The 17,139-nt window shown below is 38.6% G+C and overlaps 1 protein-coding gene across 3 annotated transcripts in view; it reads left to right on the plus strand.

Annotated features, from left to right (window-relative positions):
• Window positions 1-16,558, plus strand: part of NWD2 (NACHT and WD repeat domain containing 2) — a 54,175-nt gene extending 37,617 nt beyond the window's left edge. For all 3 annotated transcript variants that reach the window (XM_048303210.1, XM_048303211.1, XM_048303213.1), the window contains 4 exons: window positions 6,512-6,712; window positions 8,288-8,432; window positions 8,741-9,330; window positions 10,911-16,558. In XM_048303210.1, coding sequence (XP_048159167.1) covers window positions 6,512-6,712; window positions 8,288-8,432; window positions 8,741-9,330; window positions 10,911-14,846 — 4,872 coding nt within the window. In that variant the 3' untranslated portion in view covers window positions 14,847-16,558. The remainder of the gene's footprint in view (window positions 1-6,511; window positions 6,713-8,287; window positions 8,433-8,740; window positions 9,331-10,910) is intronic.
• Window positions 16,559-17,139: the final 581 nt, after the last annotated feature.

A 17,139-nucleotide genomic window follows, 5' to 3' on the forward strand; every position in this document is an offset into this window, starting at 1 on the left:
TGATTTCTACAGGATACTGTTAGAACACAGTTACAATATACTTGCAAGAAACCAAAAAGAGCTATAGTTGTACTAAATTTCTTAGAATGGGATGTTAAATAGAAGGCCCTGGAAAACTGGTATCCTGACCATTTGATTCAGATTTTCAAGGTGTGGTTTACTGTATACTTGGTAATATCCATTAAGCCCACATTTCTGCAGACAAGGAGGGTAAACACACCTACATGTTACAATTCTGTGTGCCTTCCTTAACTTGAATGGCTTCCTAGGCAGGTTTGCACGTGCAAATGCACTGTCTTACCACCTCCAAATTCAATATGAAAGACAACATCTTTCATATTTCATGAATGTAGCCAGTATGCATGTAAAAAGTAAGATTTGAAAACAATGGAGAATTTCTTGTAGTTACGCTGAAGTAATTCTGTCTCCGTACATACAAATAAAGCAATTGAAAGAACTTGATGGGTGCTGGAATCTGATCTTACACTAAGTATTCTTTTTAGAAAAAATATTTAGATGAAATCTGGTGCTAAATATAAATGTCAATCTTTCACTTATTTTTTTTCTTTATGTGTCACTTTTGTCTATAGAAGTCTGGTCCACAACTTAGTAACATAGGTTTTATCAGCTAACACATGTATGAACATCCCAGGAATCAGTAGAGAAAAAATCTTATTTGTCTGAGAAAAAATGGCTATTTGACTGAAATGAATGGCTTTAAAGAGGTAAAAAAGGTTTTATTTGATAAGAAAGATTTTACTACAAAAGGAAGGAAGCCTAGAAGCACAGGTTGAGGAAGCAGGGAGTTAGGTCTCTAACTACAGGATGAACAGAAGGCAATGAATAGTAGGTGACCACAGGAGACAGTCCAGAGGACTTTGTAGCCCTTGTCAGTCATGCAAACTGTGGAAAGATAACATTCTTGTTTCTGCTGCAGTAAATAAATACTCAGTTACTTACACAATGCTATGAGACTGCTTGCACAGAAAGGAACTGCAGTAGCACGGCCTTTGATGTGCAACTGTTACCCCTTCTTTCATGCCCTGAACCCTGATGAGAGGGGTTTATACGTGGTGTCCACACACTTGTCCTTCTTGCATTTCAGGGCAGGTTGTGAAACAGGGCCTTTGCTCCATGGATGTGCTTCCTTATTACGTGCTTTGCTCTAGATGGTAGCCCACAAGCTACAGCCTGCTCCTCACCAGATTTCTATGTGGGGCCTCCTGCTGAGGCATGGCATGATACCAGACTGCAATCCACAGCTCTCCTGGGAATGGTAGAAGGACACCTCTGGGACATAAGAGAGATCAGCCTTTCCCAACCCCTGACAACAGATGAACTTAATACCCCATGGTGTTTTAAAAGCACTTAAATCCCTCCAATTTTCAGCCCACAGTGTGAAGCATTCAGCACATCTTCAATAATGTGAGATACTCATTCTCCTAATGGAGCTGTTCTACTTTAAATAAGTGATCTTAGTTTAAGCTTATATTAATTTAGCAGGCTGAAATTTGAGTCACTCAGGACCTCATCACAAGGGGTCACGGCTTTCCTCCTTCAGTAGTGAGCAGTTTCTGTAAGAAGGACAGAGCTGAGAATTAGGAAAAACAGCTTCTGCTACATGGTTATGACTTAACCATTGCATACCTGTCCCAGCTCTGAGTCCCTGCCCAGGCTTAATTCCCTGCATTTAATTCCTGTGTCACATGGGGACAATAATACTTCCTAATTCCTCATGGATCTTGCAAAACCAAATTGTTTAAGGGGTGCTTAGTCCTGTACACAAGGAAGTATATTAAGTTAAAAAATTAATTTTTTTTATGGTTATATTTTATGATTAGATTTAATTCCTTCAAAGATGATTTCTTGAATGCTTGTTCTTCAAAAAGCTGGCAATCCAGGACTGCTCTGTGAAGAGGCAGAGAGGACATATGTATGCACTTCAGTGTCGCATGTCTTCACAAGGACTAAGAAATAGGACTGATTCCAAGTAGCCCAGCAAAAGATCATTGGTTCAGATCTTTCTTCTGTTGGCAAAATGGCAAAAAAAATGTTGCTCTTAAGTTGACAAGTACCTGAAATTGCTTCATAAAACATTACAAATCTGACTTCTCAAATGTCTTCATTCAGATATAATTTCTTTAAAAAAAATTAATTAAACCAATCAGTAATTAATATAATTTGCTGTTATTTGATAGCTGTTTTTTATTAAAATTACCACCAAATGTCTTAGATGGAATTAAATATATCTTAAATTTCAGCTTGTTCTGGTTTAATATAATGTATGGCATTAGAATTCATGAATATTTTAGTGATGATGTCTGAACTAATCATATGACATGCCATGTGAATCCCTCATCTCAAAATCAAATCTAAATCTACTTTGTGTCCTCCTTTTGGTCATTATTGTGTCTGTGCCTATAGTTGTAATATCTTTCCACACCACGAGTATTAGAATGAAAAATACTTCCCATCTTGTTCTCTACAGTAGTTTTTTAACCTTAATTTAATAATGATTTCTTAGCCCCAGGCTCAACAAAACATCCCTGGAAGTGTTCAAGACCACAATGGATGGAGCTCTGAGCAGCCTTGTCTGTTGGAAGGTGTCCCTCCCCATGACTGGGGACTTGGAAGTAGATGATCTCCGTCCCTCCCGACCCAACAACCTAATACAACCCAACCCATTCTGTGATTCTGTGAAAGCTAACAAGGCTACTGCTGAGGTTGCTGAGGGTTTTATATGTTTGTCATCCTGGTAGTTTTATACAGTTCAATCACCTTCAATCTAATGAATCTTTAATTTGTTGTTTTACTATTAAAGGAGAATGACTCATTAGGTGGGAGATTTTGCTTCACGAGTCTGCATATAAAAGTGTCTCTTGATATTGAACACAGTGTAAACATTACTGTTCCCTTTAAAAATAATTTCCTATAAAAATCATCAAAATGCTACAATGCTGTTATCACAAATTGAAGTTTTAGGTTCTTACTGTAGAGTGACTATAATATATTTGAAAAGGATCTGAAATAATGATAATTCTTATTTGCAGACTAAGTATGAAACAACAAATATTGTGAGAAATTATATTTACTTTCAATCCTGTTGCTTCATTTTTCTAAGAAGAAATCTGCATTTACTTGAATGTAGAAAGAAATGAAGATGGGGCAGATATTTGAAGAGGCTGCTGCAAGCCTCTGACACAGTTCAGACACTGAAGCTCCTGAAGGAAAAGTGCAGTTCACAGCTTCTCATTTAGGCCTCTAAGGTTTGAGTGGTTTTGTGGTGCCCTGATAGGCTACACTTACACAGATAGATATGAATTTAACCAGAATGACATCAAAGGGAAGGAGGTACTTCCAAGCCTTACCTGCAAGACAGGAAGATGTCATTTTCACAGCCTGTGCCGGCAAATGCACCCATCCTAAGGCTGTCATGCAGCCTCAAAAACAAATAGTGTATTAAAATTCCAGCAAATACATATAGTCTGTTTATACTCCTTAGTCTTTCTTTTTATTTACTAGTGCCACTGCTAATGGAAAACATGCAGGGCATCTAGAAGAAGGTGAGTTTGGGTGAAGAACTGTTCCTCAGGAACAGGGTGTGTTTATGTGGCGTAACCCAGCATTTGAGCATTAGTTTCTCAGTAGAAAACAGCTGCGCTTACTCAGCATGCCTCCTGCTCCCAGCCTGGGGTGTGATACCACAGTCCTTCAGAAAACCAGTGTTAGTCACTTTTGCACTCCCCAGAAAAATGAAGAGTTTTGTTTCAATACCTCCAGTAAAACTGGTCTGTAGGTTGAGGCTAGTCTGAAGTTACCAGAAAGCACAGGCGCAACTCCATGGAGAGTTTTCTACCTCATAAAATTTTCTACCAGCCTATTCTTCAAATGACTACACAGAGTCAGGTGGTAATACCGGAGCCTCAGGCAACTCCTGTTAGGGCTCTAACAGGAACACGGCTGCAGTGCAGTGCCTGGCATTGCCCTGCTCTAAATGATACACCTGCTCAGCACTGTATTTATTTGCTGGATGATGTCAAAGTTCTTTCTTATTGTGTTTTGCTCAAGTAGTCAGGAGGATAATCCCTAATACAAGATTATTTGCATAACATCTTTTGCAATGACACATGAGAGGTATAAAAAACGTCTTTTCATTTTAGAGGAAAACCCAGTCATTATTTAACTATAGTATGGTGGAGAGAGAACAGTATAAACTGTACCAGAGAAGCAGAAAAGTACACAGAATAATTCCAAAACAAACTTAGTTGATTAAATGCAGTACATTAAAATCAGACATAATAATGTTGACATTTTAGTATTGTTAATGAAGGGCCCAGCTACTGATCTTTACTCAGGCAACTGTCTATTGAACCCACTGGGCTTACATTCAGAAAAAGTGCAGTCTAATGAATTCTAAGTAATAATTTCTATACAAGGTAAAAGCTCCTCTGAGAGAAATTTATGAGATTTCTACAGCAACCTGAATGTGAAGAGGCTTTCCAATTCAGCATGATATAAATTATTAACCTCACTTGAGTGAAGAAGGAAAATAATACTATATTTTGTTTAACCTCCGCAGCTTCAGAATTCCAAAATTATAGGGCTCTATGAATAGATCAGAACAGCAAAAGCTTCGAAATTTTCCCCAGCTATCTCATCGTGTGAAGCAATGCAGCCCGTTCTGAGGGGAGCTACTAGCTGGAATGATCACGAATCAAAAATAAATTTAGATTATAGAAATACTGTATCATTTTATTTCATGAAATTTGTTATTATATAATTCTAGTTACTGAACACATTCATTCCATTCTCCTGACTCCTTGATGTGTACCCTGAATGAAGCTGTGGTGGGGTCTGAATGGGCAGCCAGGCAAACTCAATTTTCCCCTAAAGCCTCTCTACTGGAGAAGCTTCTTGAAGGACCCAGATGGTGTGACTTGTCAGAAACTGGAACCTGGGCCATATGAACTATCACAGTTCCTACATTCCTTTGCTTCTCCTAAGCAGTGGACAGACATTGACTTTTCCTGTTCACCAGCTCTTTGTCAGTGCCCCTCTGTGGAGGATGCCAGCTACTTGCCATCAGAGCCAGCATGGTAGTTCATGTGAGTTCTGCCTAGTCTGCTCCAGGCAAAAATCAGCCAGGTTAATTTACACAATTTCAGGTGGGGTCTGAGCTAACTGGTTTTCCCTGAAAGGATTAGGAAGTGTTCGTGCGCTGCTCTGATGTCTCTGCTCTGGGGCTGCAGCGTCTGGCATGGTGAGCCACTGGAGTACCATGTGCCAGCATAGCTGCGTTCCACAAAGTGTTCTGCTGCTTTGTGCTTTTATAATCAGTGAAGCAGGCTTTATCATCATCAATTACTGATTTTCAGGGTGTTCTTCTGCTGGAATAGTTTAAAACGACTTCACATTATGACAAGTGGTTTAAAAATAATGAATATTTAGATGTTATTTACAAACATGGTCATTTACATTTTTAGGGCACTGCTGTATTTGCATTGGCATTACTTTACTAAGAGATCTTTCTGATTCAAGTCAAGATTCTGACACTGTTGGTTCCTCTCCACATTAAGTACTCCTTCTCATTAACTCAAGATCTTTGCTGAATACATTTAAAACGAGGAAAGAATTTTTTTAAATTTCATTTTAAATTAAGTAAGAATTCTCAGTGACTTCTGTGGACCAAGTATTTAATGCAGAATTGATCTGATGATCACAAATTTGAAAAAATTTGTCAAAAGATTGCAGTAATTTTCTATAACACTGTTGTCTATGAAATTGTAGGGCATTACAATCATATTTTTATAAAATGTTTACAGACAGTAAACTACAGATTTTTTTTTTTTTTAAGAGTATATTTAGAGCATCACAACCAGTGTTTTAATCCTTGTTTTTGAAAGTGAAACGTCTCATGTGCCACGGTTTAAGAACTGACTTCCACAAACCTTTACCTTCATGCAGAGGTACTAAAGTGGGGTTTGATCCATTTCTACTCAGTATTTGCTGCTTCCTTGCTCCACTGTTCATTCAGTGGACAGCTACTGGGGCAAATACAGCAAAGGAATAGAAGACAGCAAAGCGGTTTGTGGTTCTGCAACACTGATCCTTGGTGTTGCTGGTACAAGCCACCATTTCAATTTCCTTTTGCATGTGAGGATAATCTCAACCTGTGACTAATGGAGTTCAATAACACATGAGTCAATACCGTGCTAGGTATGTGTAGGGTATTTTTCAATTACTTCTTTGAATGCCTTTGTATTTTTACTACCAGTTAGTACTATGAAAGATAATATATCTACTTCAAATTTTCTAAGTCATCATGGTAGAATACAGCTCAGTACGATACCCTTACCAATAATTCCTGTCACACATTACCTGTTTCCCTTCCTAGTAATTTCAAAGTCATTACACTGCTACCAGACTTACTTTTATGAAATTCAGATCCTGAGGATGCTTTTTGCATAATGTAAAAGAAAAATTTAATCCCTACTTTCCTCTAAATACATAGGGCCTGTTGGGAGAGAAGTATGGGAACATCCGAATACCAGGGGAAGTTGAGTCAGCAGAATTTGAAATGATCCTGGATGCTGCTATAGAGGCCAAGCTAGAGACCAGGATTTTAGAAGAGTGGTATTGCAGGGATGAGAACGCAGTTCCGCCAGCATATTACCTCAGACCAAAATCTGAGATGCTGAAGAACCAGAATACGGTAAGTCACAGTCACCTGCTCACAAAATTTTTCTCTATCAGTTACAGTGGCAGCAAGGCCAGGCACTTGCTGCTGTCTAAGAATTAACTTCTACAGCCCAGTCCACACCTGAACAGCTGCTGCTGTGGTGCTCCTTTCCTATACATGGTGAAGGGAGCAGCTGCAAAACACTAAGGAACACAACTCCTGCATTGATGTGCCCTCTGATAACAGCTAGAGCAAGTGGACTTGGATCATCTGCAACCTGTTAGGGCTAGCGGGATAGTTGTACAGATTTCCCTTCCCTGATGTTGTAACATGGAGAACTCAGGCTCTTCGGCTTGGTATTGTGCATTTGCTAGATTTCAATGAATAGTACTTGCAGAGGAAATGCACATTTTCCCTTCTATCCCCATAGAAGAAAACTCTAACGGTCAAACAAGTGCTTATCACTGTCCTGAGTCAGATGTCATGCTTTTAACTTACTAACTGTAATCTAACGTTAGATTTTTGAACACTGTTAATTATCATTTTTAAAGCAGGCATTTGTCTTTCATTGATGACAATAAAAAGTGTATGTATTTCTCAGGGCTTAGTTCTACCCTCCTGTACATCCAGTATAAACCCAAGGACATATTTTAGTGTACAAAAAATGAAGTCCTTGAAAGAGTTTTCACTTCCTTTTGAGTGCATACTGTATAATTGGGGGGTTTTGTTATTAAATCTTTGTACTTTTCCTGAGGCTACTGGTAACACAGGACTAAGTAAAAAGATGTTCATAACTTAAAGCTGTAACTTAAAGATGTAACATAGATATAACATAACTTAAATACGTAACATAGAGTTACTTGTCGTAAACTTATACAAAGTAATAAAAGATACACAGCTCTGACAAGTAAGAGTTGCTAGGGAATTTATCCTAGAGGTTCCACCCTCCAAGAAAACTGGAGACCCGTGAAACATTTCAGCAGCAGTAAATAAAACCTAGCTGCTTCAATGAAAGCACCAGTGTGGCATTTGCAAGATACCATCTGAAAGGATTAGTGAATTTATATTACAGTTCCTCTCTGATAACAGTAAGGTTAGTGTTACTATAGCAATGAATGAATGAATGTAATGTCACATATAATCCTTTATTTTTAAAATATGGTAGCTAATATAAGGCACTTAATTACAGGTACCAGGATCCTCATTTTCAGTTTTGAGATCCAAGTTTAGATTATTATCATTATTACATCTCATTAAAGGAGTGGTAATTTTAGCAGTATTACTGCGGCTTTATTATCATTATTTCAGTCTTGGTTCTCAGAACCCTCTTTCCATAAAGGTGTTATTTGCCTTATTCTTGAAAAATACTGCATTAGCTGCCTACACGAGGGATTTAGAAAATATTCCAAGGAGCTAATTCTTAAAATTCTAAAATGGAATACATTATGATCATCTGCAGTATAAAACATTTTACTTCTATTTATTTTTGTTAGTATATGTGCTTCTCTGTTACCATGTTATTTTTGGCGTTGCATATTAGACTTCTGCTTTCTGAAGTTGTATATGTATGCATCACACCTACTTTTTAACTATGGATATTTTTAAAAGATGGAATCTTCTTCAAATTCTATGAATGAGAACAAATGGCAAGATATATCAGAAGAGATTAAGAAGATTTTTAAGACTGCTGTGAAATTGCTGTATGAGAAAGGAAAAATGAAACACAGCCAAGCAAAGAGATATCTTTCCTCTGGTAAAGTTCACACTAACTATTTCTATGTATTCATTTATTGTGTTTTCTGTCAACCTTTACACAAACATGAAAATATATTTCTGTTGGCATTTGTCATATAATTAAAGGGGGGGGGGGGGGGAAGGTTTGTTGTGCTTGCTTGAGACTAAAACCCATACAAAAGCACCCAGCAAATTCTCTGTTTCTTTGTTTTTTTCTAATTTTTACAGAGATGCAGTCAGGAGTCTGCCTGTTGCGGGTAGGGCATGTTCTTGAACTGTTTATAAAGAAAAGTTAACAGAGGCTCTCTATTCTCTTTTCATCTCCAGCTATTGAAGATGAACTTGATTTTGCCTTGGGTAAGCAAACACCAGCTTTCCTAAAGAAGTGTGTTTGCTACATTCGGAAAATTGCCAACATTGAGCGTTTCGTTAAAATTCCAGAGATGGGAAAATACATGGACGTGGTACATAAAGCTGGGAAGTTTCTACGAGATCCTGAAGCCCATGAGAAACTGATCAAGCTCAGGGACGAATTCATTCCTACCATTGTTGCATCGTCCAATCTGAGAGTGTACACATCTGTCACTCACTGTGACATGAAACTGGGTTACTCCCAAGAAGTGGAGAGCCATTACATTGAAGGACTTGGTAAACAGTTCTATGAAGACATGATTGATATAATCCAAGCTACAGTGCAGCAGAATTTTGACACAGAGACAGACATGCTGTACGATGAAGTTCTTCAACACTCATCACTGTGTAAAACGTACTCCACTTTTTATGAGTATAGATGTGAGGCATTAAACATAGTTCACAAATATGTTTTACCTAGAAAAATAGGACACATTAATCCTCTTATCATATATGGAGGACCATGCACAGGAAAGACTCTTTTATTAGCTGAAGCAGCAAAGAAGGTAAATAAACACCTTACATATGAAGGTTATGTTGAGAGCATTACTGCATGTAAAGGCCAACTTAGTTTAATTCTTTTCTCAACAGATCTATCAGCCCTCGATATATAAAATAAAAATAACTTAATGTATATTCGGCATATTATTGTACACATATGCAGGAAAATACCTTTCAATAGTAACATGTCTGTATCATGTGCTTAGCCAAAACAAATATAGTTTATCAAAGCTCTTAGAAGTCTAATAGGAATCAATATATTTTGAATTAACTATGTGTATTTTAGAATTATCTTTTTCCTTCTTGTGCCTCTGAGGCCCTATGAATCCACAACCATCTAAACATCTTATACTGGTTTTAGTCAAACACAAATGCAGTATGTCTTTCCAAGTCATGCCATCTCATGTTGTCATCAGAAATTATTCCAGAATTATTCTAATACACTGGCTACAAATCTATCCATAATAAGCTGCAAAAATACCCATACTTATTTATCTGGTCTATGCTGTTTAAGTCATTGAGCTGAGTACTAGGGGGAAATGAATGAAACACTTTGTGCAAGGCAGGACTAGATGCAGGAAAGGACCAAGCTGGCATCACCAGACCTAATTCTTCAGCTGGGAGTCACAACATTGGGTTCCCAGCAGGGTGGTCCGAGAATTTAGCATAGTGAGCTGGGAAACAGCCATAGCAGCCAGAAGGAAATGGAGAAGGGAACAATACTGTTTAAAACCCCTGTACCTACTTCCTGTGGAGTCACATTAACTGTATATGAAATTGGGATTTGCAACTCGAGATCTCGTTTCATATCTGAGTACATAAGTCAGCCTAGAGAGTCTGGTTCTGTTTTTCTTTTAAAATACTAATAACATAAAGTGAGGTGAAGATATGTAGAACCAAGTGTGTTAGCCTGCACAGACTGCGAAGATTTAAAGAAGTCACATTCCTCACTGGCTTGAAGTGCTCTAACCGAAAAAACTTCAAGAGATAGATACTTTTTCATTTTTGTGGCAGTGTTTTCGAGTAAAAGTCATAGGCACACCAAAGCAAAGTGTAGTTCTATGGGCCAGGGATTAAGGTAACCAGCTAATTAAGGGCAACCTTATTCTGTTGTAAGATCATGTACTCTGATCCATGTCCTCTAGAGACATGCCTTTATACTCGTTCAGAATCAATGCTAAACAGGTTTAGGTGGTAGGCTGGTATGCCTGACCAAGGATGACATTGTGTAGTGTCTAAGGAAGTTTATTTATAAGAGACTCTACCTACTTACTTTCAGAACTGAGACTCATATTTTGCGAAGAGTACCCTGGGATTTATGGGGTACTTTCTAGTCATGTCCCCTTTGGTGTCCACCATTTTTGTGGAGCTCAGTCGTAGTGTTTTGAGCTATTACCTGTGCTAACAAAGATGATATATGATAAGAATTTCATTCAGTGCACCCACCTTGAACTCGGCTAGTGAAAGAATTTCTATTCAACCATTAATATTTTAAAATGTTTATTTATATATAGACTATCACTATTTATAAATTCTGTTACTGTGCTTCACTGAGATATAAACTGAATTATGCTCTGTATTCTAGGCCTATTCCTGGTTGCAAGAAGAGATGGGACCAGATTCTGACCCTGTGGTAGTTATAAGATTTTTGGGATCTACTGAAACAAGTACAGATCTGAAGAATATACTTCAAAGCATTTGTGAACAGCTAGCAGTCAACTATCGTTGCCTCGTACAAAGTTACCCGAAAAAGATTCATGACCTTCGAGACTTGTTCATAAATCTCTTGAATGAGTCTTCATTTCATAGGCCACTGGTGATAATATTTGATGCTTTAGAACAGCTAACAGATAGTGATGATGGTAGGAAGCTCTGGTGGCTTCCCATTCACCTTCCACGTTCAGTACGGATAATTTTGTCAACACTGCCAAACAAGCATGGGATCCTGCAAAAACTGAGGTGCCTTATTCATGAAGAAAGCAACTATATTGAATTGACTGCAAGGGACAGAAAGATGTGTAGTCAAGTACTGAAACATCAGCTGCTGCGAGTTAAAAGGAAAGTAACATCAGGGCAACAAATCTATGTCAATGAGGCATTCTCCAAGTGCACACTGCCTATGTTTGTGAACTTAACCTTCAGAGAGGTCAGGAACTGGAGATCTCATAAGGATGTGGATGATTCCTCCCTCTGTGTCACTGTCCATGAAAGCATAGAGCAGTTGTTTTGGTCACTGGAAAACAAGTGTGGACCAAGACTATTGTCAAGAGCACTTGGCTACATCACTATGTCCAAATCTGGCCTGAGTGAAATGGAACTGGAGGATATTTTAGCCCTTGATAACAGTGTTATGTATGAACTGAATGAGAGAGTCAGAGAGAGTAACCCATTGAGAATTCCATATATATACATTGCAAGACTTAAGGAGGGCTTACAGGGGTATTTAATAGAACGACAGGTGAAAAATGTAACGCTGCTTCTTTGGGCAAATAGGCACTTGCATTTAATTGCCCAGAAATTGTACCTGCACAATGAAGAAGACCTGCGTGAAATGCACACAGTCATGGCAGAGTACTTCCTTGGTGTTTGGTCAGGTGGACGAAGAAAACCTTTTTACAGCAATGACCGATATCTGAGTGGTTGTCCTGACCATGGCAGTAGAGGTCTGAATGAGGATGAAAAGCACTGCATGGATCAGGCTGCTTTTGACAGGCAGGCACCAGATCAGCCATGGGTCTTTCAGTGTAACCCATTGGAACCTGATATCTTTTTTATTAATCACAGAAAAATGACAGAGCTTATTCATCACTTAACAAGATGTGGAAGAACTGATGATCTTCTGTACGGAGTCATCATGAACTTCAGCTGGCTATACACCATGATTAGAATAGGGCAGTTTGATAAAGCACTTTCTGACATAGAACTGGCTTACACTTACTCTCAAGAAAAGGAGCTGAAATTTCTGGCCAGCACCCTCCGCAGTATAAAGTTCAAAGTAGTAAAATACCCAGGTTCACTCTCTGCTGAATTGCAGCAAAGACTACTCCCAGTAGTAAGTTCATTGCCCAAACTCAGACATCTCCTCTTAGAATGTGACAAGGATGGACCCAAGTACTGCTCTATCGTCCCTTTGCATTCCTCCATGGATGTGACTTACAGCCCCGAGCGCCTGCCACTGTCATCCAGCTGCATGCATGTCACTGAGATTTTGCCTACATTTAATCCCAGCACAATTATTGCTGCTTTAGAAAATGGCTCCATTAGCACTTGGGATGTAGAAACCCGCCAGTTACTAAGGCAAATTACAACATCTCCGTCTGTTATCTTAGGGATGAAGCTTAGTAGTGATGAAAAGTATCTCGTAGTGGCTACAACAAACAACACTCTTTTGATATATGATAACATAAATTCCTGTCTTCTGTCTGAGGTGGAAATCAAGGGGTCAAAACATTGTGCAATTGCAGGGGGCTCCAGTTTCATAAATGGATTTACATTATCAGTCAACCATGCACTTGCTTGGCTGGAGGCCAGTAAAGATGTTACTGTAATAGATCTGCTTTACGGTTGGCCTCTCTATCACTTCCACTGCTGGTATGAAGTGACCTGTGTGCAGTGTTCTCCAGATGGAGTTTATGCATTCTGCGGGCAGTATTTGAACACCGCGACCGTTTTCCACTTGGGCAGCGGAGAGAAGCTGACCACCGTGACCTCTGAATTTTCAAGTGGATTTGTGAAATTCCTTCTCATTTTGGACACGGCCCAAGAGATGGTGATGGTGGACAGTGAGGGTAGCCTCTCTGTTTGGAATACAGAGGAAATAGCAAAACCCCAGCTTACAGATGACTTTGACTGCAGAAGAGAAGACAGTGAAGTTGTCAGCATAGAGCTTTCTGAAGACCAAAGTGCAATTTTAATTTGTAAGGCTCTCAGCATTGAACTTCTTGACACTCGTGTGTGGAAGGTGGCTGAAAAGTTTAGAGCTAAACACAATGAGCGCTTTATATCTGCCGTGTTGTCCAAAAATGGCAACTGTATAATCGCTTCCATAGAAAATACCTCAGCCATTTTTGTTTGGAGAAGAGATACCGGACAGTGTATGGCAAGCTTACAGGAAATCTCAGGAACTATAGTCAGGCTAATTAAATCAAATCATCATAACATGCTGCTATCCTTATCCACCAGTGGTGTCCTTTCTATCTGGGATATAGACATCATAACTGCTATGTCCAATATTGACAAATCTGGCAAACCTATCCAAAGACTGGTGTTGCCAGCCAGAGGTGAATTAATATACACATTGGATGGATCAGATTCTGTCCATAAGTGGAACTTCAGCACTGGATTTATTGAAGCTGTGTTCAAGCATGAAGGTATTGTTGAAAACTGTGTGCTGACCTCTTCTGGAGAGATAATGGTTACATCAGATGATAAATGCAGCCAGTATGTATGGCACACGGTTAGCGGTGAAAATATCTTTCGCATTAATGGACAAAAAATCTCGGAGCTAATGATTACTCATAATGATCAGTTTGTAGTCTCTCTCTGTGAGCAAAATGCATCCAGAGTTTGGCGACTGGCTACAGGACATAGGGTTTGCAATATTTTAGTTGCCTTACAGAATGCATTTATAACAACTGCAAACACATTTGTAGTCGGAATGGCAAAGAACAAAGTGTTGGCAGTGAGTCTCTGGACAGGCAGTATAACAAAGAAGTTTAGCTGTGATGATGGTGCAAGCATTGTGGATATTAAGTTGATACCAGACTGCCCAGATATTATAGTATTTATAACATCTACTGAAACCGTGAACATCTGGAGCCTAACAGAGGAAGTCATCTGCAGACGAGTACAATTGCCTACCAATTTCTTAAAAAAATTGGAAGACTTTGAAATATCTCCAAATGGGAAGCTAGGAATTATCACCCGTGGTGATGAGAACATCAATGTGCTTGATTTATACAGCGGGAAACTTCGTGTGGTTCACGCTCCAGGTGTCATCTGGCGGCAGAGGCTGTCTCGTGATGGCCGCTATCTGGTGTACATTTGTTGTCGTGGGGAAGAAGATGATGACAATGGTGCAGTCTCTAGTTTAATTGTAATGAGGCTAGCAGATGGCAAAAACATCGGTGCCTGTTCTCTTTATAAAACTCCCACTTTCCTTGCACTCTCACAGAGACATTTAAACATTATTATTGGATTTGATGATGGAAGTATAGGTACTTACACTGTAGTGGATCGAGTTGATGCTGCACTGAAAATCAAAATTGCTACTTCAAACAGCCGTCAGATTTTCAACAACGCAACACAAGTGATTAGGCCAAAGTGTCACAATTACAGTTTCAAGGTGACTGCAGACTGCATTTGGAGGGAATCAACGGAAGTATTTGCAAGGGATAGCCCCATTACAGTTACAGAGGCTGAGGTGAGTGAAGCAACACCAACCAAAAAACACAACTACTGCTATGAGAAAGTGTGCTCAGCCATAGATTGCAGAGGACACAGTTTTGCCTCTGACAACTGAATAACCATCTGGATGAGCTTATCTGAATAGTACACTTGCTTAGGTATGTTTTCTGACTTCTTGTGAAAACCAGTGCATTTCCTGGAAGACAGAGAGAAACAGCAGAGGGCAGACCAGCTGTTTTTTCCTGTCTTACATTTCTGTAAACATGGAAGCAAACATAAAGCAAATGGGCTGCAGGGTTTTTTTTAATTTCGGAATACAAGGTTTAGTCCAGAATTTCACCAGGGCCTTGATTAAAAATTTCTAGCAATACTATCAAAATTGTTACGCTATTACAGAAGTTAGGTGATTGTATCTGTGGCTGACAGACAGTTTCAACTAGAACTAAGGCTCTAAGTGATTGGTGAGAAGTCAGACCACTATTTTACACTCCAAGTCACCTAAATGGGTCTATAGCTAACAGTCAATTTTATACCCACTTGCAAAAATGTGTTTTCTGCTTGATGGTGCAATGACAAGATGTCACCTGCCAACCTGGAACACTTGATACATTCCATCATCATTTTAAAAATACCTACTTTTATTTTTCTTATTAATTGGGATTAATCTTTGGGTTGAAAGGAGTAGGTGCCAGTCAGCTGCTAACATGTCAACATGTGAGGCGACAAGTATTTGTTCACCCTAGTGAACAGAATGACAGCTTTTTTTTTTTTTTTTTAATTGCATGCAGGGATTTCAGGTTTCTGTATTGTGATAAAAATTATAAAAGTCCTAAGTTCTAAAGGAAGTATAGGGATTGGGGTTTTATTTTTGGTTTGGGGAAATTTTTTGTCTCCATAGTGTGTATTAGTACAGGTTGTAATGAAAATTTTTCAAAGAGAAGAGGTGTCACTGATAAACACTTAAAAACATTAATTTCTTTATGTTAAAAGGTTACTATCCATTTTGTTGTAAGAAAGTCTAAAGTATCTCCTATGTCTCCAAAATAATCTTAGTAGTTTTCAGACACGCCGTGTATTAGTCCTTATAACATTTGCCTTAGTATTGTTTCTGTTCTTCCCCATGATAAATTCAGATCAAATGACCAAGCACTCTGGGACTGTTTGTATATCTGCTCAGATATTCTGCTAAATGTAAAGGCTGTCCAGAGGTCCTTTCCTAGTCCAGTTTGTAATGGGTTTTTCTTACTTTCACAAGCTTCACTTTCTGCTTTAGAAACTGTTCTGAGCCTTTTGTACAGTTTTACCAGTTTCAAGGCAGAAATTGTGAAATAATGACAAATGCTGTTTAAAAAAATTACATTTTCCTAAGAAAAGATCTATACTGGACAACATCTGAAAGGATAAAAAATTTTTCCCCTACTTACATATCTTAAAGATGGCACACCCATGGAAATATTTTCAAATTATTTAGACAGAATAATCTTATTTTTAAAGTCAGAATTCCATGTCACAGATTTCCAAGAAATGAATGCTAAGCTAGAACTTAATGTAGTGTGTGAATGTTCAATGTACAAGCCAATATAGTATATTAAGTGACTTGAATGATTTTTTCCTAACTTGTTTGCAACTAATAGATCATATTGAATGTTTTTATGTAAACTTTGTATTGTTGGGAAAACCTACCCAATCAGAGATTTATATTTTCATAAATGTCAAATTTAGTTAAATTTTGTTACAGAGTTGTTAAATTAGAAATCTACTGCAGTCTTCAAACAAATATACAGTCTTGTGTATGCATTGTTTGTACTAATAAACTATGGAAGCCGACCTGTGTGTGTTCCTTAATTCCATGGAAATTCTGCTCTGGCAGAGGGACACAAGCCCTTTGCAGCTTCCTTTGGCCTGAATATAAATAATTTTTAAGGACAGTATTGATAAGGAAAAATTCCAGTATTTTTCCCACTGCGGTTAACTAAATCAAACATTCAAAAAAACCCCACACCATTCTTAAATGATATTTATGACTGGATTGCATACTGCCAGTATGCAAACCAACAGACATGAGGGCTTGTGTGACCAACCCAGTAAAAAGCACCAAAAAAAGGGACCTGAAAGTCCACTCCCATTCAGACCTGTAAAGCTATGGGAAGAGGCTGTGGGCACCAAAGTTCCCAGGATCCTGCCCCAAAGGTAGGCAGCTTCCACCTTCTTGCAAACACAATGCTTGACTTGCACATTTTGGCCTTGAACTTCCTGTCCACAACCTGTGTAATACTGGAAAGTTATTCTTTCATTATCTTGAAAGGGTAAAATACATTTTCTGTCTTCCAGGAGAGTGGCTGATTTTGGGCAGTAATGGAGTATAATGTAATCACAGAACCACAGAATATGCTGAATTGGAAGGGACC

Source organism: Corvus hawaiiensis, chromosome 5 (genome assembly GCF_020740725.1).
Source record: "Corvus hawaiiensis isolate bCorHaw1 chromosome 5, bCorHaw1.pri.cur, whole genome shotgun sequence".
Lineage (NCBI taxonomy): Eukaryota > Metazoa > Chordata > Aves > Passeriformes > Corvidae > Corvus > Corvus hawaiiensis.